This window comes from Ranitomeya variabilis, chromosome 4 (genome assembly GCF_051348905.1).
Source record: "Ranitomeya variabilis isolate aRanVar5 chromosome 4, aRanVar5.hap1, whole genome shotgun sequence".
In the NCBI taxonomy this organism is placed as follows: Eukaryota; Metazoa; Chordata; class Amphibia; order Anura; family Dendrobatidae; genus Ranitomeya; species Ranitomeya variabilis.
The window spans coordinates 461,324,008-461,351,186 of NC_135235.1; the positions used below are offsets into that span (position 1 = coordinate 461,324,008).

Here is a 27,179-nt window from a genome sequence, read left to right on the forward strand (position 1 = left end):
AGCCTCGGTATTTCACCAGTTATTTTCTGGTGATTAGGAGTTAATTAACGTGTGAACATAGCCTAAGAAACCAAGGTCAGCATGGCTTCTCCATCACTGAGATGCCCGTGCCCACCGCTAGTCATTCTCTGCGGCTGGAGGTCAGGCAGTTCTCCTCTCTGGGGCAGAGGGCACACGTCCTGCCCCACAGCCCCCACTCCAGCTCCCTCTATGACTGGGACACCGGGCCGGCAGGGTCACTGCCGCTGTGCATTATGGGACCACTCAGTCTTACCACAGTGATAAAAGTCAGAGTCCGGGACAGCGCGTTCGTGTGTGACAGCGAAGACAGCCAATCAGGCTCTGGGAACATGACTGACCACGCCCCATCTGCCAGGCGCTCTCCAGCTTTACCTTCTGAGTGACGGATTCATCGCATCAATGAGCACACGACTTGGGAAAGCCCGCCCCCTGGGCGTTACCACGGCAACAAGACTGAAGGGAGCGGCGGAGCCGGGAAGAGGTGAGAGAGGGCCTGGGGATGTAGGAATGGGTTAAATCCGGGTCACTTACTGGGGTGCCGTGCGGTCCTGGGCAGAGATGTCCGGCGGGTGGTGCACAGGGCCCCGCCTGGTTGCCGGGAGGATGGAGCGTGGCCAGGACGAGGCGTGTGAACGCGGCTCTGTGTGGTGTCCGGGGATCGCACCCGGCTCTGTAATTGGCGCAGTCTGTGGTGAAGGGGTCTGTGTCTGCGGAGGGGGCATGGGAAGGGTTAACGGATTAACACGTCCGCCGCCGGAGGCCACACATGGGAAGTCCGGGAAAGTCTGGGCAGAGGACCATTCCCCAATAACCCAGGGGGCAGGGCGACCCCCGGCCATCCGGGCACCTGTGTGGTAGCTGTCACCTGCCCAGTGGCATGGGGGAGCTCCTGGCACTCCAGGACTTAGAGGGGCTGTCCGCCATATGGAGACCCCTTCTCAGAAGCTGTAGACCCCATGTAAGATACAGACCCCCCTTGTAGCCTCATTGGCGCCGGTCCAGTATTGGGGTGTTCATGCGACATAATCGGGGGCTGCAGTGGTCACGCCGTGAGTTTCGTCCCAGGGACGTGTGAGCGCTGCAGCCAATCGGGACCACATTTTTTTTCTAGTAGAGATCTGAGAAACCCAGTGTAGGAACCATATGTAAATCAGGCTGGCAGTGCACTGGGGTGTGTCAGTGGCCTGCTTCATCCACACCCCCAGTGCACATCCAGCCTGATTTACATACGGCTCCTACACTGGATCTCTACATGAAAGGTACCATTTCTATTGGCCACAAGACCCTATACACCGGATGTAAACGTACGTTCCCTTTACAAGGTTGCCCTGACCCCAGTAAGGCCAGGAGGCCAAGGTATCTGACCTCTGGACTCAAATAGCAAAACATCTGGATCTGAAGACCCTCTTATATCTGTGCTGTACCCTTCCTCTGACTAAATCGACAACTGGGCGTTATCAGAAAGATGTGTCCCTACACAGTCAGCTCTGATTGGACGTCGGACTGTGTGGTCACGCCCCTAACTGACCACTAGCTGTACTGCTGTGTGCTCTGTTGTCCTGCAGCGCCTCCACAGGGGAAGTGAAGCATTACACAGTGCCTATTGATACCAGTGGATTACTGACTACCATTTATTAGCTCAAAATTCCATATTAGGTTGCGTTCACACATTCAGTATGTCACCTCAGTATCTGTCAGCAAAAACCAGGAGTGGATGATAAATCCAGAAGTGGTGACGTGTTTCTAATAGGCCATGTTCACACGTTCAGTATTTGGTGAGTTTTTTACCTCAGTATTTGTAAGGTAAAACCAGGATTCGGTGATAAATCCAGAAGTGGTGATGTGTTTCTATTATACTTTTCCTCTGACTGTTCCACTCTTGGTTTTTGCTGACAAATACTGAGGTAAAAAACTCACCAAATACTGAACGTGTGCAGGTGGTCTCGGGGTGTATGAAGATGGGGATTTAGATGCCTACAGACCGTTCCCCATATTGACAAGTGTCCTGAACACGGGGGGGCTAATTACCTAGTGTACGGCCATTGCCTGCAGCGTACACGGAGCCATATTCCTCCATACACTGATCCGGTGTCGTCAGTGGGTGTCATGGAGGGGAAGAGGGAGGCGGTTCTGGCGGAGGGGGACATGCTTGTGATTGTATGTCACAGCTAACGGGTCACTGACTGGTGTAGAGATTGGGGTTTTCCCTTGCCGGTAGCTGTTTTTCTGGCGGTGCTTCCTTCTGTCGCCATGTGCCTCGTCCATGAGAGGAGCACAGACCTGTTACATTATTTGATGTTACATTTCTTGTATTACTACATTGTTATTTCCGTAGTGGCGGTCTAGGGATTAGATTTGCATTAGAAAAATTGTAATTCTGGAAATCTTTTTGAGTTCTTGTCAGTCTGCTATGGGCTCAGTCACACGTCTGTGCCATTCGGTGTCGGCACGGACCGCTAATACACGGACTCGTGCGTGGCCGATTGGGGGCACCCATGGCCAGTCCGTGCGTTGTGCTGGAAACAGGCCTGTTACAGGTTGAAACGTAGTAGCCCATATATGGCCGAATAAAGGATATATTGGATTTTCATCACCCGGTGTGGGTGCTGTCTGCTATATGTGTACATGAGGGTTCCTTGGGAGAATGATCGGAATTGTACTTGGTCCACAATTTGTCTGTTTCGATTTGCACGGACATGTTAGTCTATCAGTTGCTTATAGTAATCAATGATTTTCTTGGTCTTGCTCTTCTTGAGCCCCAGGGCTAGTCTTCATTGTGAACTACCCTCTATTAAGGGACTCCCTAAACCACACAATCCTTTGAGAGAGGCATTATAAGAGCATAGAAGCGTCAGTCAAGGTTATTGGCAATGGACACCCTTTTTTTTTTCTCCTAACATGCGTTTTCTGTCTTCTTGCAGAGCTGTTAGAGCAGAAACTGAGAGGAGACTCCAAGCTTTTGGGGAGCTTTGAGATTTGTATGAGAAATTAGGGACACGACTCTGCTCAGTGTCTGCTCCAGAAACTCCTTGAAAACCTCAGTGCGCGTAGCCTACAAACAGTTGGAAATCTCTTCCTATTCACTCCCATGGGAAATCTACTTTTCTGTTAGTGAGAGTTTTTTTTTTTTTCACGGAAGATCTTTTAAAAATTGCCTGGACTGCAAAAAAAAAAAGGTTTCAGTAACAACAAGTTTTTCTGAACTCTTCAAAAGATAAACTCCAACAAAAAAATCTCTAATAAAAGAATATTTTCTGAAGCAATTTCCTCTAGAAAAGAATTATTGGATTTGTCTGCCTCAGAAACTCAGTGTGAACATAACCTTAGGGGTATGTTCCAGATGGAGTTGTTTTGGCAGATGAAAAATTTGCGGAGTTGTACTCATATGTATAGCAAAGTTGATTTCTCATAGAGATGAATAGGAAGAGGTTTTCAATCAGTTCTGGAGGAGATCCGCTTCAAACACCGCCTCCGAAAAACCCTGTGTGAACACAGACTTATCCTGTGGCGACCTGAGGGCTCACTTCAACCATGCCACGCATCTTAAACACAAGTGTGTCACTGGCACTTATGGCATGAGTGCTCAAATGATTAAAGTGTAACCGTCATTTATGAATAGAACAGATTAAAATAAGCATCAGACATGAAAATTCTCAGTTCTGAGGTAAAATCTGTATTCAGTGAAGACTTTACCATTACTGAGAGAGAAAATGGCAGTTGGTGCTGATGAGATTCTATGCAGCTAGGAGGGGGAGGAGCTCTGCCTGTAGCTCCTCCCATCTACATAGAGTCTTATCAGTACCTGCCATCTCCTATATCAGTGATGGGAAAGTGTCTTAACTGAGTACAGATTTTACCTCAGAACTGAGAATTTTCGTAATGAATGATTAATTCTGTCAAAGGAGCAGATTTCTCTGATAAGATATATTTCAAAGTTACCATATTTTTCGGTCTATAAGACTCACTTTTTTCCTCCAGCCGGTAGCTGCAGCTAATAGTGCGCTATAGTCCCGGCGTGGGGAGCGGTGAGTATTTCGGCAGCTGTCCTCTGCTTGTAAGCAGCGCATAACATCACTAGCATGCGCTGCTTACAAGCTGAAATCTGTTGCTGAACAGGATGCTGCGACAGAGCGCAGGAAGGTAAGTATAATGGTTTAGGTTTTTTTTAAATGTTTTTCTCATGGGGACCATGCATACCAGTATGGGGATGAGGGGGTCGTGCATACCAATATGGGGATGAGGGGGTCGTGCATACCAATATGGGGATGAGGGGGCCGTGCATACCAGTATGGGGATGAGGGGGCCGTGCATACCAGTATGGGGATGAGGGGGCCGTGCATACCAGTATGGGGATGAGGGGGCCGTGCATACCAGTATGGGGATGAGGGGGCCGTGCATACCAGTATGGGGATGAGGGGGCCGTGCATACCAGTATGGGGATGAGGGGGCCGTGCATACCAGTATGGGGATGAGGGGGCCGTGCATACCAGTATGGGGATGAGGGGGCCGTGCATACCAGTATGGGGATGAGGGGGCCGTGCATACCAGTATGGGGATGAGGGGGCCGTGCATACCAGTATGGGGATGAGGGGGCCGTGCATACCAGTATGGGGATGAGGGGGCCGTGCATACCAGTATGGGGATGAGGGGGCCGTGCATACCAGTATGGGGATGAGGGGGCCGTGCATACCAGTATGGGGATGAGGGGGCCGTGCATACCAGTATGGGGATGAGGGGGCCGTGCATACCAGTATGGGGATGAGGGGGCCGTGCATACCAGTATGGGGATGAGGGGGCCGTGCATACCAGTATGGGGATGAGGGGGCCGTGCATACCAGTATGGGGATGAGGGGGCCGTGCATACCAGGATGGGGATGAGGGGGCCGTGCATACCAGGATGGGGATGAGGGGGTCGTGCATACCAGGATGGGGATGAGGGGGTCGTGCATACCAGGATGGGGATGAGGGGGCCGTGCATACCAGGATGGGGATGAGGGGGCCGTGCATACCAGGACGGGGAAGAGGGCCGTGCATACCAGGACGGGGAAGAGGGGGCCGTGCATACCAGGACGGGGAAGAGGGGGCCGTGCATACCAGGACGGGGAAGAGGGGGCCGTGCATACCAGGACAGGGAAGAGGGGGCCGTGCATACCAGGACAGGGATGAGGGGGCCGTGCATACCAGAATAGGGATGGGGGGTGCCATGCATACCAGGGAGCCATCTATACCAGAATGGGTATTAGGGGGATGATGTATACAATGATGGTGATGAGGGAGCCATTTATATCTGGATTTTAGACAAATATATATATGACACATATACCAGGATGGGGTCTATAAGTACAGAATTGACCACATTTTTTGCTTCAATTTTTTTCCCTTCTCTAAAATCTAGAAGCGTCTTATAGTCCGAAAAATATGGTACTTATTTTCACGTGTACTATTGATTTATGAAATTAAAATTAAAACAACGGTTACTCTTTAAATGTGCATATAAAAAATGTGGTTTTGTAAGAAAGAAGCAAATCCCATTGTGCGCAGAGCAGATTGTTCATCTGTGCTCCCTGTGTGAAACATTTAGCTAATTAGACGGCTCAGATTTTGTGACTGCGGCTGGTACTTGTGAGCAATCAAATGTGACACATTCTGATAAGAGCAAGAACCTGGACCGGCACCAAATGTGGAGAGATGACGGCTTATCTGCTGGTGGGTACTTATCTATAACCCACAATGGCTTCCGATCGCCCTTCAGATGTATGGCCACACATTTCTTATCAGTGTGTCACGCTTATTTCTCCTTTTTTTTTTTTTTTTTTTACCAGTAATGGTGAACTGTGTAGATTGAAGTCCATGTACATCTGAGTCAGTCCCGGACAGGTCGTATAAGGAGATATATCAGGGGACACTGGTTTCACACATACTAATATGACCTTTAATATCTTTGATGTCAGTCTAAGGTGGGGGTCACACTTGCGAGAAACTCGCACGAGTCTCCCGTCTCAATACCCGGCACTGCCGCCGACACTCGGGACCAGAGTGTGCGGCTACATGTATTTCTATGCAGCTGAGCGCTCCGGTCAAAGTGCCGGCGGCAGTGCCAGGTATTGAGACGCGAGACTCGTGCGAGTTTCTCGCAAGTGTGACCCCGGCCTTTTCGTGATAGTGACCCTTAGGGTTTGGGATGTGGATTCTGCGCCTGATAAAGTGCATAAAAAATGCAAAAAAGAAGGAATATATGAACTGCAATGTCAAAGCGGCTTGCTGTGCACATGCTCAGTGTTTTACAGCTTCTTTTACCCTCTTCAGGCTTCGAGTGCCATGAAGCAGCATAAAGAAGTGACCTGACCAGTCATCAGGGGCCTTTCATTTGGAAACTGCTCACTAGTTCTTATATACAGTTTAAAAAAAAAAAAAAAAAAAAAGATGCCAACGGCACCATAAAAACAGTCAAGGAACTGCCAAAGAGGATGCTTCAGGAAAAACACCAGGGCATCTTCTGATTCAGAAACACAGCGGGTACGGCGGCATCTAAAAGATGTTGTTCAAATACCCTCAGGGGAAGTTCACACTGTATCTTTTCCACTCCCCAAATGCCAGAAAAAGCCGCTCAAAAGATAGTCTTATTGGTTTCAATGGAAAAACTACTTGCTGTGCACATATATAGGCTTTCAAAGCCGTCAAGTGCTGAAAAGAAATACAGTATGTTAATTTTTCTGGGGGATTCCGTTAGGAAGACCCTCAGTAATTTACAATACAAGTCAATTGGATGGCTGAAAAGCGTTTTGTCAGTGTTTTTGCTTTAAAAAAAAAAATGCTAGTGTTTTCTTCAGTGATTAATTTATTTAAAGAACATCAGAAAATGACAAAAAAAGGCGAGTTTTCAAAACTGCAAAGAAAAGGAGTGATTCCTGAAGAGTCTTCTGCTCCGTGACCATCGGAAAAAAAGATGGTGTGAAAGAACCCCCTGCTGGACCATAGTGCTTGGATAAACATGGCCGCCTCCTTGCAGGCTCCTGGTCCACGCCACTTATACTTTCGCTTCCTACTTGCATGAAGAGGAGAAGTAGGTGTCACACAGTGCGCGGTTCAGGGAGTGGAGATAGAAATAGGTCTGAAAAGTAGGAAGGAACACATATATAGAAGTGGTATCATTTGTAGGAAATGCCTGCATCAGTCTCACACATAAGCCAAACTCAGACCTCAGTGATTTTTCTCTTACGCAGATTTCCATCAGTGTCTTGGATCTAATTTTCATCTGTATTTGGTCAGGGTTTACCATCAAGGTCTTACCAGTGCTTGCAAAATTGTAAAAAATGGAAATTGTATCCTGCCCACTGCAATGTTACAAAACAATAAAAAGCTGGAAGGAAAGTAAAAGCGCAATAGGGTCTTAATTGAGTATTAAGAGATACCTCTAATCAGATTTTACTCACCAGAGAGAGCCCAAACACAGGCTCATAGAAATATTAGCTGCTGCAGATCCACCAGTCTCCTTGTGACCAGCCAGAGATAAAAAAGGGATAAAAAGGTGAATTAACTCCGTGCTGCTTGTAAGATAGAAGTCCAAATGGCTATTCAGATGAAAAAGTGGCTTTATTCAACGCGTTTCGGAGTACTATGACTCCTTCATCAGGAAGCCACAAAAGTATATGTGGTTGATGAAGGAGTCATAGTACTCCGAAACGCGTTGGATAAAGCCACTTTTTCATCTGAATATCCATTTGGACTTCTATCTTTCAAGCAGCGCGGAGTTAATCCATCTTTTTATCCCAATGTTAACAAACAGACACACACGGGCTGACAGCATGCACTGTATGTAATTTTGTTTACGCATCTATCTATAGATCTGTATGGATCATTTTCATCCATGATTAGGTTCAAAAACAGACATGTTTCAATGGTTTTTTTGCAGAAACAAGGTACCGTATACAAAAACATGGCTATAGGCAATAAGGCCATGTGCACGTGTTCAGTATTTGGTAAGTTTTTCACCTCGGTATTTGTAAGCCAAAGCCAGGAGTGGGAGAAAAATGACGTGTTTCTATTATTCTTTTCCTCTGATTGCTGCACTCCTGGTTTTGGCTTACAAAGACTAAGGTAAAAAACTCACCAAATAAGGAACATGTGTACGTTGTCTAATAATTGTAATAATAAACACATAATTGTGTTTTATGAAAAATACTGATCAAACGTATGTGAAAAACGTACGTCTGCATGAGGCCTTACGGCGCGCAAATTTTTACCTGTAGGACATTATTGCAAGAAAGCTTGGCTGAGTAGATTACACAAGAAGGAAAACACACAGCAAGTCAGCAGGATCTAGGAGCAACATGGCAGATGTGACAAGCTACATGGTGAGCTGCAGCATGTGCTACATGTTCACAGATCGACCAGAAGAAGAATCCAATTTCACCTGTCAGAAGTGTAGACTAGTGGCCCTTTTAGAAGAAAAGGTGCGAGGTCTGGAAGAAAGAATAGCAACTTTGAAACTCATCAAAGAGAATGAAGACTTCCTAGACAGAACAGAAGCATCTCTACTGGTCACAGAAGGTGAAAAAAGTGTCAGAGAACCTCCAAAAGCAGATGAGTGGAAGCATGTGACCAAAAGAAGCAAGAAGACCATGGAGAAATCACCAACCACACAACTGAAGAACCGATATCAAATCTTTATAGAGGATGAAGATGGCACACCTAAGGATGAAGCAATACCAGCAAGCAAAAAAGAAAAGGGTACACAGCAACAAGTGACAGCAAAAAGTACAGCCAAGAAGCAACGAAGAGTGGTGGTGGTGGGAGACTCACTACTGAGAGGCACAGAATCAGCCATCTGCAGACCGGACATAACCGCAAGAGAAGTATGCTGCCTTCCAGGTGCGATGATCAAGGATGTGACCGATAGGATACCAAAGCTCTTCAGCTCCAAGGACGTCCACCCATTTCTGCTGATACATGTTGGCACCAATGACACAGCAAGGAAGGACCTACCGACAATCTGCAAGGACTTTGAAGAGTTGGGGAAGAAAGTAAAGGAACTGGATGCACAGGTAGTTTTTTCTTCTATCCTTCCAGTAGACGGGCATGGCACCAGGAGATGGAACAGGATCCTTGATGCGAACAACTGGCTAAGACGGTGGTGCAGACAACAAGGATTCGGATTCCTGGACCACGGTGTGAATTACTTGTACGATGGACTCCTCGCCAGAGACGGACTACACCTCAACAAACCTGGGAAACACACATTCGCCAGAAGACTCGCTACACTCATCAGGAGGGCGTTAAACTAGAAGTAGAGGGGACGGGAAGAAAAACATTAGACTCGAACAAAGAAGACCCAGGAAAACATACTCAGAAGGGAGGTAAGAACATTTCTAAAACAATCCACAGCGAGGAGATTGGAACAAAACAAAATCCTCTAAACTGCATGCTCGCAAACGCCAGAAGCCTGACAAACAAGATGGAAGAACTAGAAGCAGAAATATCTACAGGTAACTTTGACATAGTGGGAATAACCGAGACATGGTTAGATGAAAGCTATGACTGGGCAGTTAACTTACAGGGTTACAGTCTGTTTAGAAAGGATCGTAAAAATCGGAGAGGAGGAGGGGTTTGTCTCTATGTAAAGTCTTGTCTAAAGTCCACTTTAAGGGAGGATATTAGCGAAGGGAATGAGGATGTCAAGTCCATATGGGTCGAAATTCATGGAGGGAAAAATGGTAACAAAATTCTCATTGGGGTCTGTTACAAACCCCCAAATATAACAGAAATCATGGAAAGTCTACTTCTAAAGCAGATAGATGAAGCTGCAACCCATAATGAGGTCCTGGTTATGGGGGACTTTAACTACCCGGCTATTAACTGGGAAACAGAAACCTGTGAAACCCATAAAGGCAACAGGTTTCTGCTAATAACCAAGAAAAATTATCTTTCACAATTGGTGCAGAATCCAACCAGAGGAGCAGCACTTTTAGACCTAATACTATCTAATAGACCTGACAGAATAACAAATCTGCAGGTAGTCGGGCATCTAGGAAATAGCGACCACAATATTGTGCAGTTTCACCTGTCTTTCACTAGGGGGACTTGTCAGGGAGTCACAAAAACACTGAACTTTAGGAAGGCAAAGTTTGACCAGCTTAGAGATGCCCTTAATCTGGTAGACTGGGACAATATCCTCAGAAATAAGAATACAGATAATAAATGGAAAATGTTTAAGAACATCCTAAATAGGCACTGTAAGCGGTTTATACCTTGTGGGAATAAAAGGACTAGAAATAGGAAAAACCCAATGTGGCTAAACAAAGAAGTAAGACAGGCAATTAACAGTAAAAAGAAAGCATTTGCACTACTAAAGCAGGATGGCACCATTGAAGCTCTAAAAAACTATAGGGAGAAAAATACTTTATCTAAAAAACTAACTAAAGCTGCCAAAAAGGAAACAGAGAAGCACATTGCTAAGGAGAGTAAAACTAATCCCAAACTGTTCTTCAACTATATCAATAGTAAAAGAATAAAAACTGAAAATGTAGGCCCCTTAAAAAATAGTGAGGAAAGAATGGTTGTAGATAACGTGGAAAAAGCTAACATATTAAACACCTTCTTCTCCACGGTATTCACGGTGGAAAATGAAATGCTAGGTGAAATCCCAAGAAACAATGAAAACCCTATATTAAGGGTCACCAATCTAACCCAAGAAGAGGTGCGAAACCGGCTAAATAAGATTAAAATAGATAAATCTCCGGGTCCGGATGGCATACACCCACGAATACTAAGAGAACTAAGTAATGTAATAGATAAACCATTATTTCTTATTTTTAGGGACTCTATAGCGACGGGGTCTGTTCCGCAGGACTGGCGCATAGCAAATGTGGTGCCAATATTCAAAAAGGGCTCTAAAAGTGAACCTGGAAATTATAGGCCAGTAAGTCTAACCTCTACTGTTGGAAAATATTTGAAGGGTTTCTGAAGGATGTTATTCTGGATTATCTCAATGAGAATAACTGTTTAACTCCATATCAGCATGGGTTTATGAGAAATCGCTCCTGTCAAACCAATCTAATCAGTTTTTATGAAGAGGTAAGCTATAGGCTGGACCACGGTGAGTCATTGGACGTGGTATATCTCGATTTTTCCAAAGCACTTGATTCCCCTGCCGCACAAGAGGTTGGTACACAAAATGAGAATGCTTGGTCTGGGGGAAAATGTGTGTAAATGGGTAAGTAACTGGCTTAGTGATAGAAAGCAGAGGGTGGTTATAAATGGTATAGTCTCTAACTGGGTCGCTGTGACCAGTGGGGTACCGCAGGGGTCGGTATTGGGACCTGTTCTCTTCAACATATTCATTAATGATCTGGTAGAAGGTTTACACAGTAAAATATTGATATTTGCAGATGATACAAAACTATGTAAAGCAGTTAATACAAGAGAAGATAGTATTCTGCTACAGATGGATCTGGATAAGTTGGAAACTTGGGCTGAAAGGTGGCAGATGAGGTTTAACAATGATAAATGTAAGGTTATACACATGGGAAGAAGGAATCAATATCACCATTACACACTGAACGGGAAACCACTGGGTAAATCTGACAGGGAGAAGGACTTGGGGATCCTAGTTAATGATAAACTTACCTGGAGCAGCCAGTGCCAGGCAGCAGCTGCCAAGGCAAACAGGATCATGGGGTGCATTAAAAGAGGTCTGGATACACATGATGAGAGCATTATACTGCCTCTGTACAAATCCCTAGTTAGACCGCACATGGAGTACTGTGTCCAGTTTTGGGCACCGGTGCTCAAGAAGGATATAATGGAACTAGAGAGAGTACAAAGGAGGGCAACAAAATTAATAAAGGGGATGGGAGAACTACAATACCCAGATAGATTAGCGAAATTAGGATTATTTAGTCTAGAAAAAAGACGACTGAGGGGCGATCTAATAACCATGTATAAGTATATAAGGGGACAATACAAATATCTCGCTGAGGATCTGTTTATACCAAGGAAGGTGACGGGCACAAGGGGGCATTCTTTGCGTCTGGAGGAGAGAAGGTTTTTCCACCAAAATAGAAGAGGATTCTTTACTGTTAGGGCAGTGAGAATCTGGAATTGCTTGCCTGAGGAGGTGGTGATGGCGAACTCAGTTGAGGGGTTCAAGAGAGGCCTGGATGTCTTCCTGGAGCAGAACAATATTGTATCATACAATTATTAGGTTCTGTAGAAGGATGTAGATCTGGGGATTTATTATGATGGAATATAGGAATATAGGCTGAACTGGATGGACAAATGTCTTTTTTCGGCCTTGCTAACTATGTAACTATGTATTAAGCCTTTAATCTGATTGTCCCAGCTGGCACACACTGCTCTATGGCAGTCTCCAGAGGTGTAACGTATTTTGGCATGCAGGAGAAACTTGTCATGTGCCCGTAGCCATAGGGCACTGGTGCTTGTAAGAGACACTGATGTGACAAACGCTGGTGGAGAACAGATTACTTCTGCCAAGCTCGTGTGTGCATGTACTTTGAGTCTGCTCTTGGACTTGGCCTGAAGCCACAGCTGTGTAGTCAGCATGGTCAGCAGTGTCTCACTACTCAGCCGGGCTTTTGGGCATAGTAATCGAAAAATGGACATCTGAATGCAGAGCCTGTCCGCGTCTGTCTTGCTGCAGCTTGGACCACACATACTGACTTATCTGCCTCACAAAAACCGTGCAAAATCACATAAAAAGTAACACAAACCCTTTTTGATGATCATGATGAACTATAGGTACATTCATCCCAATCACTATTGTTTCTCTTTTTTTTTTTTAGCCCAAAAGTCTGCAACAATTTATAAAACGCCCAAACCTGTTGATTTTGGTGACTGGAAAAAATCTCCTGGTGTTGACCATCTTTCTCATTATTCACATGTCATGGGCACTTTATAATACTGGCTGACTTTTTGAATTTTCTGTAACCTGCTGCATTTAAGCTACTTTCACACATCAGTTATTAGCCTTCAGGCATAATCCGTCCATTTGTAAAAAAAAACAAACAAACGGATCTAGTGCAAATTGTGAAAAACTGATGCGCCGGATCCGTTAATTTGCTGCATCTGTTTTTGTTTATTGGGCCTAGAGTTTGGACTTCCTGTTCCAGAAGAGAGAGAGACTCCAGAATGGAAAACGATGCTACGGGGCATGCTCAGTGTAAAAATACCAGAAACTGTAGTCGGATTCACTCATTTCACCTCACGTTTCATCCGTTTATTGCTGGAACCGTCGCTGTGCGTTTTTTCGCCGCACAGAAAAAATGTTCCTCTATACGTTTTCTCCGTCCGCCGGAAAAATCATTTTTGACTGATCCGGCAAAAAAACGGATGAAACTCTAATTTTCCTTCAAATTAATTTATAGCCCTGAAGGATAACATACTTTTGCCACTCACAAGCATGGGATATTGGATAATTTTCTCAATTAAAATATGACAAAGTCTAAGGCCATGTGCACACGTCGAGTATGTGGTGAGGTTTTTTACCTCCGTATTTGTCAGCCAAAACCAGCAGTGGGTGATAAATACGGAAGTGGTGACATGTTTTTATCATGGGCGGACATACCGCCTGTTCAACCTGTGCAGCTGCACAGAGGCTCGAGGGGGCCCCTGCAGGTCCTCGCTCCCCCAGGGGTCCCCAGCTAGCGGCACATCACGCAGCTGCTATGGGGCCCCTGTGAGGCAGGGGGCCCGCCTGCCGCCAGCGCCGACTCCCGCGCCACATTTAACTATACCGGCGTCTGCCGGTACAGTTCAAAGCAATGATGGAGGAGAGAGCGTCAGCTGACGCTTCCTCTCCCATCATCCTCCCCTCTGCCTCTGACAGACACTGCCGCGCACTCACTGTGTGCCGGCAGGAGCAGGAACTGGAAGCAGCGGGGGCACGAGGAGAGGTGAGTGTGCTGTGTTGTTGTTTTTTTTTTTACTCTATAACAATGAGTACTGGACTGTGGGGCCATTCTGGGGGGGAGAGCTGCGCTGTATACTATGAGGCAGTGTGCTGTATACTATGAGGCTGCACTGCATACCATGAGGCTGTGTGCTGTATACCATGAGGCTGTGTGCTGTATACCATGAGGCTGTGTGCTGTATACCATGAGGCTGTGTGCTGTATACCATGAGGCTGTGTGCTGTATACCATGAGGCTGTGTGCTGTATACCATGAGGCTGTGTGCTGTATACCATGAGGCTGTGTGCTGTATACCATGAGGCTGTGTGCTGTATACTATGAGGCTGCGCTGTATACTATGAGGCTGCGCTGTATACTATGAGGCTGCGCTGTATACTATGAGGCTGCGCTGTATACTATGAGGCTGCGCTGTATACTATGAGGCTGCGCTGTATACTATGAGGCTGCGCTGTATACTATGAGGCTGCTCTGTATACTATGAGGCTGCGCTGTATACTATGAGGCTGCCCGGTATACTATGAGGCTGCCCTGTATACTATGAGGCTGCCCTGTATACTATGAGGCTGTTCTGTATACTATGAGGCTGCGCTGTATACTATGTGGGCTGTGCTGTATACTATGTGGGCTGTGTTGTATAATAAGGTGGGTACATTATACGTTATATTCTATGGGGGAGGCTGTGTTATATACTATGGGGGGTGCATTATATTCTATGGAGAAGGCTGTGTTACATACTATGGGGGCTGTCAACATATAACCCACACCCATTACCACCTACTAGGGATGGGCAACACTTTGATCAACTATTTAAACATACCAATCCGCTCCACAATTATTAAATTGTCCGCAGAAAAAAGTGTTTATATTTTTTTGATAAAACAGTTATAACTTTATTTAAAGACAAACAATACATACATATAAAACAATGCCTCGAACCATATAATTATAAATAGCAGATAGGCGTAGAAATAATTCTTGGGATGATAGAAAGCACAAGGTAATACAAATAGTTATTTGTGTACTGAATCAACCAGTAGTGCATGCTGGGGTAAAATCTTAAATATTTAAAGTTATGATAATAAATGCTGCATTAAGCTAATAAACTCAGTATAATACAGCTTGCTTACTGAGAAGAGACAGTACACAGAACCATCATAATAAATACTAATAATAAAGACTTGAACTTATAACTGCGTTCAGCTGTAAACCACAATATGGCTCAGCTTACCTACTAGGGAGAAATAGTACAGAAAACATTGCTGCAAATAATGCTGGTCAAGACTGAAAATATAACCATATACAAACCCAAATGAATTAGAATAAGTGTTTATTGTGTCCCAACTATATTAAATAAATAGTAGCCCCAGACAATAAAGGTAGCTATGACCAGTCTTCATATAGTTCTCTCAACAAGCTAGTAACAAGTTCAGTACATGTATTAGTTTGAAAAGGAGTCACAGCTAAGTGCTCCAAACGATGTTCTCAATGTGAGACGGCAATTCAGCGCAGTGCTCACTGTGTACCTGTGCAATGCACCTAAACTCACAGTAGACACTCAGACCTCCTGATCATATGCGACCATGCATCAATCTCTTAAATTAAACAAGATCTTGAGACAGAAAAAACTGTAATGTACGTATTACCTGACAGAGTAATGCTCCCTGCTCCCAACCACACGTGGCACGCCAGACTCCGCAAACCCCTATATAGCCCTGTATACTATGAGGCTGCCCTGTATACTATGAGGCTGTTCTGTATACTATGAGGCTGCGCTGTATACTATGTGGGCTGTGCTGTATACTATGTGGGCTGTGTTGTATAATAAGGTGGGTACATTATACGTTATATTCTATGGGGGAGGCTGTGTTATATACTATGGGGGGTGCATTATATTCTATGGAGAAGGCTGTGTTACATACTATGGGGGCTGTATTATATTCTATGGGGGCTACATTATATTCTATGGGGAGGTGGACTGTATTATATTCCATGGGGGGCTACATTATATTCTATGGGGGGCTGTATTAGATTTTATGAGGGAGGATTGCATCATACTCTTTGATGGGGCTACATTATATTCTATGGGGAGGTGGGCTGTATTATATTCTATGGGGGTGTTGTATGTTTGGTATTTTTCGTTACCCCTGTTCGCATTATCTTGTTAGTCTGGTTGGTATATTATGGTACACTATTAGTCACCTCCTTCCTGCGTGCGGTAAGGGTGCAGACTGAGGGTGGAGCTAAGGCAAGGTATGTGGCCACAGCATCTTCATCATCAGAAGTAACCTGGGGAACAGGGCAAGCTAGGGGCCCCTAGTGTTAGGGACAGGGAATGAGCCTCCTCAGTCCTCCAAATAGTATAGTACACTAATTTTAGTCCTCAATATTGTATAATGCACCCCCCATAGTCCTTCATGTAGTGCAATCCACTCCATAGTTCTTCATATAGTATAATGCATTCCCCATAGCCTTCCATACAGTATAATGCAGGTTCCATATAGTGCATATAGTATAATGCACTTCCCATAGTGCGATAGAGTGTAATGCAGCCCCCATAAAGGATAATGCACTCCATAGTCATAGTCATTGATAGAGTATGATGGAGCCCCCCTCAGAGTATAATGCAGCCACTACATAGAGTATAATGTAGGCACCCCATAGAGCAGTGTTCCCCAACTCTGGTCCTCAAGAGCCACCAACAGGTCATGTTTTCAGGATTTCCTTAATATTGAAAAGGTAATAATTGCATCACCTGCACAGGCAATAATTCCATCACTTGTGCAATACTAAGGAAAACCTGAAAACATGACCTGTTGGTGGCTCTTGAGGACCGGAGTTGGGGAACACTGCCATAGCGTATAATGCAGCCACCCCATAGAGTATCATGTAGCCCAACTGTCCTGCAGTATTATGGCTGCACGTACTCACTAATATATGAAAAAAAATACAATACTCACCTCTCCTCCTAGTTCCCCCGCTGCTGCAGAGCGTCTCAGCAGCTCCGCTGCCCGGCATAGCATGGTGCGCGATTAATTGACGTCATCGCGTACCCACTGCGTCAGAAATAGAGGGGAATGATGGGAGAGGGAGCTTCAGATGACGCTCTCTCCTCTATCATTGCTTTCAACTGTATCGGCATCCCCTGACCCACGGATCCCATAGTGGCCTCATGGTGTGCCGGTATTAGCGGCTGCGTGGTATGCCGCTATTAACGGTATACCACTGGCTGGGGGCCCCTGGAGGAGTGAGGGTACTAGGCAGATGCCAAGTCTGCCTACCCCTAATGCTGACCATGGATCTATGAGAGCTTTATGGCACCTCTGTAACAGTGGTAATGTGAGGGGATGTGTCATTACACCATGTACTGTTCAGGGCGTATGAAAGCTTAGTGATGTCCCCTGTAGGAGCGATAATGGCGGCCATTTTGATTGTCATCCTTTATTTCCAGATACAGATCACTAGGAAATGACACAAAAGCTGTTACTATCACATCTCTTGCTGTGGACGCCTCTCTGCAGGGGATTCTCCTTCTTCATTAACCCCTTCCCGACCTTTGACGCATACGCTGCGTCATGAAAGTCGGTGCCAATCCGACCTGTGACGCACCGTATGGGTCATGGAGGGATCGCGTCCCTGCAGATCGGGTGAAAGGGTTAACTCCAATTTCACCCGATCTGCAGGGACAGGGGGAGTGGTACTTTAGCCCAGGGGGGGTGGCTTTGCCCCCACGTGGCTACGATCGCTCTGATTGGCTGTTGAAAGTGCAACAGCCAATCAGAGCAATTTGTAATATTTCACCTATGAAAATGGTGAAATATTGCAATCCAGCCATGGCCGATGCTGCAATATCATCTGCCATGGCTGGAGACCCCGATCTGCCCACCCCACCGACTGACGGCGGCGATCTGCAGCCGCCGTCAGTGTTCCGTACCCCTCCGTCCTGTCCTAAGCGCCTTCCTCTCCCATCCGCCCCTCCTCGCCCTCCCCTCTGCCCCCCCCGCTGTCCGATCGCACCCCCCCATACTTACCTAGTCCCGGTGTCCTCGGTCTTCTCGCATGGGCGCCGCCATCTTGGAAAATGGCGGGCGCATGCGCAGTGCGCCGGCCGAATCTGCCGGCCGGCAGATTCGTTCTTTGCACATTTTGATCGCTGCGATAGGTTCTATCACATCGATCAAAATAAAAAAAATAGTAAATAAACCCCCCCCTTTATCACCCCCATAGGTAGGGCCAATAATAAAATACTGAAAATATATTTATTTTTGTTTTTCTGTTAGGATTAGGGGTAGGGTTAGGGGTAGGGGTAGGGTTGCACTTAGGGATGCACTTAGGGTTGCACTTAGGGTTGCACTTAGGGATGCACTTAGCGATGCACTTAGGGTTGCACTTAGGGTTGCACTTAGTGTTGCACTTAGGGATGCACTTAGGGTTGCACTTAGGGATAGGGTTGCACTTAGGGTTGCACTTAGGGTTGCACTTAGGGATGCACTTAGGGATGCACTTAGGGTTGTACTTAGGGATAGGGTTGCACTTAGGGATAGTGTTGCACTTAGGGATGCACTTAGGGTTGCACTTAGGAATAGGGTTGCACTTACGGTTGCACTTAGGGTTGCACTTAGGGATAGGGTTGCACTTAGGGTTGCACTTAGGGATAGGGTTGCACTTAGGGTTGCACTTAGGGATAGGGTTGCACTTAGGGTTGCACTTAGGGATAGGGTTGCACTTAGGGATAGGGTTGCACTTAGGGATAGGGCTGCACTTAGGGATAGGGCTGCACTTAGGGATAGGGCTGCACTTAGGGTTGCACTTAGGGATAGGGTTGCACTTAGGGATAGGGCTGCACTTAGGGATAGGGCTGTACTTAGGGATAGGGCTGCACTTAGGGATAGGGCTGCACTTAGGGATAGGGCTGCACTTAGGGATAGGGTTGCACTTAGGGATAGGGTTGCACTTAGGGATAGGGTTGCACTTAGGGATAGGGTTGCACTTAGGGATAGGGTTGCACTTAGGGTTAGGGTTAGAATTAGGGTTAGGGTTGGAATTAGGGTTAGAATTAGGCTATGTGCACATGGTGCAGATTTGGCTGCGGATCAGCAGCGGATTGGTCGCTGCGGATTCGTAGCAGTTTTCCATCACGTTTACAGTACCACGTAAACCTATGGAAAACCAAATCCGCTGTGCCCATGGTGCGGAAAATACAGCGCGGAAACACTGCGTTGTACTTTCCGCAGCATGTCAATTCTTTGTGCGGATTTCGCAGCGTTTTACACCTGCTCCATAATAGGAATCCGCAGGTGAAATCCACACAAAAAAACACTGGAAATCCGCGGTAAATCAGCAGGTAAAGCACAGTGCGTTTTACCTGCAGATTTTTCAAAAACAGTGCGGAAAAATCCGCACACAAATCCGCAACGTGGGCACATAGCCTTAGGGTTAGGGTTGGAATTAGAGTTAGGGTTGGAATTAGGGTTAAGACTAGGGTTAGGGGTGTGTTGGGGTTAGGGTTGGGATTAGGGTTAGGAGTGTGTTGGGGTTAGTGTTGGAGTTAGAATTGAGGGGTTTCCACTGTTTAGGCACATCAGGGGGTCTCCAAACGCGACATGGCGCCACTATTGATTCCAGCCAATCTTGCATTGAAAAAGTCAAATGGTGCTCTCTCCCTTCCGAGCCCCGACGTGTGCCCAAACAGTGGTTTACCCCCACATATGGGGTACCAGCGTACTCAGGAGAAATTGAACAACAACTTTCGGGGTCAAATTTCTCCTGTTACCCTTGGGAAAATAAAAAATTGCAGGCTAAAAAATCATTTTTGAGAAAAGAAAAATTATTTTTTATTTTCATGGCTCTGCGCTATAAACTTCTATGAAGCACTTGGGGGTTCAAAGTGCTCAACACACATCTAGATTAGTTCCTTTGGGGGTCTAGTTTCCCAAATGGGGTCACTTGTGGGGAGTTTCTACTGTTTAGGCACATCAGGGGCTCTGCAAACGCAACGTGACGCCCGCAGAGCATTCCATCAAAGTCTGCATTTCAAAATGTCACTACTTCCCTTCCGAACCCCAACGTGTGCCCAAACAGTGGTTTACCCCGACATATGGGGTATCAGCGTACTCAGGAGAAACTGGACAACAACTTTTGGGGTCAAATTTCTCCTGTAACCCTTGGGAAAATAAAAAATTGCTTGCTAAAATATCTTTTTTGAGGAAAGAAAAATGATTTTTTATTTTCACGGCTCTGCGTTGTAAACTTCTGTGAAGCACTTGGGGGTTGAACAGGCTCACCACACATCTAGATAAGTTCCTTGGGGGGTCTAGTTTCCAAAATGGGGTCACTTGTGGGGGGTTTCTACTGTTTAGGCTCATCAGGGGCTCTGCAAACGTAACATGATGCCCGCAGACCATTCCATCAAAGTCTGCATTCCAAAACGTCACTACTTCCCTTCCGAGCCCCGGCATGTGCCCAAACAGTGGTTTACCCCCACGTATGGGGTACCAGCGTACTCAGGAGAAACTGGACAACAACTTTTGGGGTCAAATTTCTCTTGTTACCCTTGGGAAAATAAAAAATTCCGGGCTAAAAAATCATTTTTTGAGAAAAGAAAAATTATTTTTTATTTTCACGGCTCTGCGTTATAAACTTCTATGAAGCAGCTGGGGGTTTAAAGTGCTCACTATGCATCTAAATAAGTTCCTTGGGGGGTCTAGTTTCCAAAATGGGGTCACATGCGGGGGAGCTTCAATGTTTAGGCACACAGGGTCTCTCCAAACGCGACATGGTGTCCGCTAACGATTGGAACTAATTTTCCATTCAAAAAGTCAAATGGCGCGCCTTCCCTTCCGAGCCTTGCCGTGCACCCAAAAAGTGGTTTAACCCCACATATGAGGTATCGGTGTACTCAGGAGAAATTGCCCAACAAATTTTAGGATCCATTTTATCCTGTTGCCCATGTGAAAATGAAAAAATTGAGGCTAAAAGAAATTTTTTGTGAAAAAAAAAGTACTTTTTCATTTTTACGGATCAATTTGTGAAGCACCTGGGGGATTAAAGTGCTCACTATGCATCTAGATAAGTTCCTTGGGGCGTCTAGTTTCCAAAATGGGGTTACTTGTGGGGGAGCTCCAATGTTTAGGCACACGGGGGCTCTCCAAACGCGACATGGTGTCCGCTAAAGATTGGAGCCAATTTTTCATTCAAAAAGTCAAATGGCGCTCCTTCGCTTCCGAGCCCTGCCGTGCCCCCAAACAGTGGTTTACCCCCACATATGAGGTATCAGCGTACTCAGGACAAATTGGACAACAACTTTTGTGGTCCAGTTTCTCCTTTTACCCTTGGGAAAATAAAAAAATTGTTGCTAAAAGATCATTTTTGTGACTAAAAAGTTAAATGTTCACTTTTTCCTTCCATGTTGCTTCTGCTGCTGTGAAACACCTGAAGGGTTAATAAACTTCTTGAATGTGGTTTTGAGCACCTTGAGGGGTGCAGTTTTTAGAATGGTGTCACTTTTGGGTATTTTCAGCCATATAGAACCCTCAAACTGACTTCAAATGTGAGGTGGTCCCTAAAAAAAAGGTTTTGTAAATTTTGTTGTAAAAATGAGAAATCGCTGGTCAAATTTTAACCCTTATAACTTCCTAGCAAAAAAAAATTTTGTTTCCAAAATTGTGCTGATGTAAAGCAGACATGTTGGAAATGTTATTTATTAACTATTTTGTGTCACATAACTCTCTGGTTTAACAGAATAAAAATTCAAAATGTGAAAATTGCGAAATTTTCAAAATTTTCGCCAAATTTCCGTTTTTTTCACAAATAAACGCAGAAATTATCGACCTAAATTTACCACTAACATGAAGCCCAATATGTCACGAAAAAACAATCTCAGAACCGCTAGGATCCGTTGAAGCGTTCCGGAGTTATTACCTCATAAAGGGACACTGGTCAGAATTGCAAAAAACGGCCAGGTCATTAAGGTCAAAATAGGCTGGGTCATGAAGGGGTTAATCTTTTCTGGAGGATCTAATCAGACTGGTTGTCTATGATATGGGGGTCTGGTATAGGAAACCCATTCTTCTCTGTCCTGTTAGGAAGTTCTGAGGTAATAGAGGATGGAGCGGCTCAGTGTTCTCATTTATTAGCGGAAATGGAGAAAGGCCCCAGTCTCCTGCTCTGGACCTGACACTCCCAGGAATCAGAGCAATTTCCTGATTTATCCCCATTGGATATAACGATATCGGGGCTCATCCAGCTTTATCTCATGTGTGACATTGATCCCCAAACTCCAGTCCTCACGGCCCCAACACATCATGGTGTCAGGATTTCCTTCATTTTGCACTGAGGATGGAATTATTATCGAGGCCTCAGAAGCTGCTGCAGGTTCTCTCCCCCGAGAAATACGAAGGAAATCCTGACACCATGATGTGTTGGGGCCTTGAAGCCTGGAGCGTAAGGGGCACTGCTGTATGCGCCCACCAGACATAGGGGGCAGTATAATAATGACTACATGGCCGAGCAATGGAGTAAAGACAACACAAAGGTATAGGGGTAAAAAGAAGATTTTATTTATAGATGAGGTTATTATATATTATATATCATGTATATGTGTAAATTATTCATCTATCAGACTAAATCTATCTATGGGCCGTGTTGGTCCAGAGGAAGGCGAAAACCCCCTGTGAGGAATCGGCCAATTATCCTCATATTAGGGGGGGAAATTCCTTCCTGACCCCAAATATGGCGATCAGAATGAATCCCAGGATCAAGGGCTCATAGCTAATGTGTATACGTAAGTTTAATGTAAAAAATATATATTATTTAAAATTATTATTATATTATTATTATATAAATGTTTATTATATAAAAATATAAAAGTAATTTCTATTTTTCGGCTAATTTACGTTTATATTTGTGTCGACTATATTATTGTAAATCCAAAATATTATATTATTATTTTACATAAATTATATATTTTTTATTATAAACATAAGAAGCTACTTATTTATTCTATTTTACTAAACCTATCTATGGGCCGTGTTGGTCCAGAGGAAGGCGAAAACCCCCTGTGAGGAATCGGCCAATTATCCTCATATCAGGGAGGAAAATTCCTTCCTGACCCCAAATAAAGTATGGCGGTCAGAATAAATCCCAGGATCAAGGGCTGATAATGAACCGATGAGATTAAAGTAAAAAAATGTGTTGTATTATTTTTTTCCTACTAATCTGGTAGCATGTTTGGACTAATTTATGTCTATATTTGGTTAGGAAACATTTTTTCAACTAATAATATTTTATTTTGTATCTTTTTTTATGCTCTAAAAGTGTGCACTTACTTATTAACCTATGACACTAAATGTATGTATCGGCCGTGTTGATCCAGAGGAAGGCGAAAACCCCCTGTGAGGAATCGGCCAATTATCCTCATATCAGGGGGAAAAATTCCTTCCTGACCCCAAATACGGCGATCAGAATGAATCCCAAGATCAAAGGCTGATACCTAACCTGTGTAATGTACCTAACCTGTGTAATATACCTGTCATGTAAAAAAATATATGTTTCTTTACTTGGACTAATTATTATCTATAGGAACTATTTTTTCTTTTAAGTAAGAACATTTTATTTTATTATAACTTTTTTGTGCTACTAGTGTGTGATTCTACTTATTAATCTATTATACTAAACCTATTTAAGGCCGTGTAGATCCAGAGGAAGGCGAAAACCCCCTATGAGGAATGGGCCAATTGTCCTCATATTAGAGGGAAAAATTCCTTCCTGACCCCAAATATGGCGATCAGATTAAATCTCAGGATCAGAAGCCGATCTATGTCCTACATCTATGTGCTGATATGTACTGTGCTATGTGTGTGCCTGTACTGATGATGTAGTGTGGGGACCTGCACTGACCATGTAGTGTGGGTGATGTGTGATGGGTGCGATACTTACCAGGCCTATGCTAAGGTGAGTTCAGGGATAATGGCCGCTCCTTACATGCTGCTGCTCAGCGGCCCCAGGACTGAAAGGTGCGACTATTGTTCCTGAACTCACCAGATGGAAACTTAGCACAGGCCGCTCCTGGGGTAGAAGATCTTCGGGCTGGAGGGATGTTAGATGCCAGCCCAGGAGGTCAGGGGTCTGGGGCAGCAATGGCAGTGGTCCGGCATGAAGATGGTATAGAGAGAGATGATGTTGAAGGGCAGCCGAGGTGACGTACAGCAGCAGAGAAGTGAGGCACGGGTCAGGAGGCATGAAGTTCTGGGCAGTTGGCACGGGCTCATCCTGCAAGACATAAGAGGAAGACAGGAAATCTATCTACCGGATCTTATGTTATATTAGGGGAATGGTCTTTATAATGAACCATTCTGCTATATAACATCAGATACAATGTACTGACATAATAGGTGTCCTGTGTGTACATCGGTCACTCACCAGATGGTCGTGAATTCTTTCACAGTCCAGATCTTTTCATCCACCTAAGAAAAATAGAAACATAAAGTCACTGTCAGAAAAAGTGAAAAAAGGTAAGATCGATGGTGATGATTACCACAATGAGAGAACAGCACCTGGTGAGTGTTATCCACAGAGGAGGAGATACTTACCGGGCCCAGCTTGGTGACACGTACGTAAATCCGGCCACGGGGTGAAGGACTGTGTGCTCCAGCCACTGCAGATGGTGGTTCTCCAGAACTGGCCTGAATGGTGTAAATGGTGGCTCTACTCTCCTTTCCTCCAGATCCTCCCAGCCGATGGTGGTAAAGAATGGATGCTCTCTGATGTTCCCGCTCACACCCAGGCGTGTCTGAGGGTCTTTGCGCAGCAGCTTCTTGATGAGATGTTTCACGTCAGCATCAAGCCAAGTTGGAAATTTTGGCTTCTCGTTGATGATGGATTTGAAAGCCATTTGCATGACGGGGCCGTTGTAAAATGGATATCGCCCTGCTGCCATCCTGAACACCACAATCCCCAGGCTCCACCAGTCCACTGCTGCGCCATACCGTTTTCTACGATGCACCTCAGGGGCCATGTAATGGAAAGTGCCCGTCACTCCAGAGATGTTTTTGGAGGAGGAGACGCCATCTTGGGCAAGCCCAAGGTCGATGATACGGATGTGGCCATCTGCATCCAACATGATGTTATCCGGCTTTAGGTCACTGCAATGAAAGAAGAAAACAAAATAAGAAATCTGTCCAGTGATACAAGAGATGGAAAATCGGTCACTACAAAATATGGCAGAATAGGGGGCAGGACACCAGGGAAGCCGGGGGCCATATCTACAGCTTGTAAAGGGGACAGAGAGAAGGAGGAAAGTTCTGCTTACCGGTGGACGATGTTGTGTCCGTGGAGGAACTGGAGGCCACTTACCATCTCTGCTGTGTAGAATCTGATGGAGAGAACAGAGTGCAGAATCAATGTCATGAAATCCTTCTCTGGCAATCCCCAAATACCATGGCACCCCACCTCCTGCTTCCAGCACCCTAAATATATGCCCTGCCAGTGCTTCCCTAGCTGCACCCCGACCTCAGGTTTTTTCCCTTTCTCTTAGTTCTCTTTTAGGTACATTCTCTGCTTTCTCACCTCACATTGCCGATGTTCAGGCAGCCGCACATCCTGATCAAATCCTCCACGCTGCCACCGGACAGGTACTCCATGATGAAATATGCCCTGTGCCGAGACTGGTGTGCGTCATAGAGGTGGCACAGGAATGGGCAGTGTCTGGCCGCCAGGAGTATCCGCCGCTCTCTCAAGATGGTGTCCTCGTTGTCCCTTTTGGTGATCATTTTGACGGCCACGTTGATGTTACTGCCGGGGACAGATGCCAGGACCACCTGAAAAACACAAATGAAGAATACTTAGAAGGTGTCTGCAGGGGTGGAAGGATCTGGATTTTATGGTCCACAAGGCGCATGAGAAAACTGAGTGATCGCTTAGTCTGCTAGTGACCAGGACCATATAGAGGAGCAGATCTATCTATCAGAACAATGCACTGCCTGCTCCATGGATGGGCTATGGAGAGGTCTTAATAAATATTCGTCATTTTAATATTTAGTTCATAAAACAATAATACACATGAAAATATTTAACTTTGTAATACATTTTATCAGCCAAATCGGCTTCTTTCTCCGCCAGGACTGATTTTTATTTTCAAAATTCTATGTTCCTGGGTAAACTCTGTATTTAGTGAAGACAGATTGTTACATTACTGAGGGGAGATGACAGTTGGTGCTGATAATATTCTATGCAGAAGGGAGGGGGGAGGAGGAGGGAGGAGTTTTGCATTTAGCCCCTCCTCTCCACTACATAGAATATTATCAGCACCAACTGTCATCTCCTCTCAGTAATGTAACAATCTGTCTTCACTAAATACAGAGTTTACCCAGAAATTGAGAATATAGAATATGAAAAATCAGTCTTGGTGGAGAAAGAAGATTTATCTGATTAGAATTATTACAAAGCTGCTTCTTTTCATGTTTGCTATTGATTTATGAAATGAAAATTAAAATGACGATGACTTTTTAAAGGGTTTTCCTCTGTTACCATATGGAAATAAACAGAGTAAGCATTAGTAGAGGCATTGAGTTGGCATTAGTATGGTCCAAATATCATTGATTATCTAGGATTTAATAAAAACACAGAGACAAATGTATGTACAATATGGCAGCCTGATAGGAGAAAAAAATAATGTCCCCTGCCCTCTACAGCTGTGACCCCTGAGATGAACCCTCCAGTATAGAAGAATACCAGGTTATAGCAGCACTAGTCCTAACTATGGTGATGTCTTATACCTCATCTCACAGAAGAACACTACAATGAGCAATAACAAAGCAAGACATGGCTGATAACAGAGAACAATACATGGGGATATATGAAAAATCTCAGATTTCAAATAACAAATATGTAGGCCTTACTTTGCCAAAGGCACCTCTACCTAGGACCTGGTGGATGTTGAAGCGGCTGATGTTAAGCCTGGCATAGGGGCCGGATGATCCAGGGTCTCCGCTGCATCCAGGTGTTGGCTCCTCCAATCCGCTGTTGTCTCGTCTCCTTTTCTTCTTTAATCCGGTCACGCTGTCCTCTTCCCTCTTCCTCTTCTCCTCGCGCCCCTTCTCCTCGCTCCTCTTCTCGCTCTCTTCTCCTCGTCCAGTAGTCGCCATTCTCCGTAATCTCTTCCCGCCTGTAGACCTCGGTCCAATCACTTCAGCCGACAGTTGAAAGTAAATGGCAGTTGGTCGTGTGCAGGTGACCA

General features: G+C 45.1%; 2 protein-coding genes across 6 annotated transcripts in view; one reads left to right on the forward strand and one right to left on the reverse strand.

Moving 5' to 3' along the window:
- Positions 1 to 316: 316 nt before the first annotated feature.
- The window catches only part of ELMO2 (engulfment and cell motility 2), a 69,862-nt gene continuing 42,999 nt past the window's right edge, over positions 317 to 27,179 (forward strand). For 2 of the 4 annotated variants that reach the window (XM_077251664.1, XM_077251666.1), the window contains exon 1: positions 317 to 502. The gene's annotated coding sequence lies outside the window, so the exon portion shown is untranslated. Of the gene's footprint in view, positions 503 to 578; positions 721 to 27,179 lie in introns of those variants that run through there. The other 2 variants (XM_077251665.1, XM_077251667.1) reach the window with 2 other exon arrangements.
- Positions 22,443 to 27,118, reverse strand: LOC143765219 (protein kinase C delta type-like). 2 transcript variants are annotated; one of them, XM_077251669.1, is made up of 6 exons: positions 26,842 to 27,118; positions 25,511 to 25,761; positions 25,254 to 25,316; positions 24,535 to 25,086; positions 24,365 to 24,408; positions 22,443 to 24,214 (listed from the first exon to the last, which is right to left on the reverse strand). In XM_077251669.1, exons 1-5 carry the CDS (start codon positions 27,085 to 27,087, stop codon positions 24,384 to 24,386), a joined length of 1,137 nt encoding a protein of 378 aa, XP_077107784.1. In that variant the 5' UTR covers positions 27,088 to 27,118; the 3' UTR covers positions 22,443 to 24,214; positions 24,365 to 24,383. The 2 variants fall into 2 exon arrangements, with proteins under 2 accessions (XP_077107784.1, XP_077107783.1); XM_077251668.1 differs by having other exon boundaries at positions 22,443 to 24,408.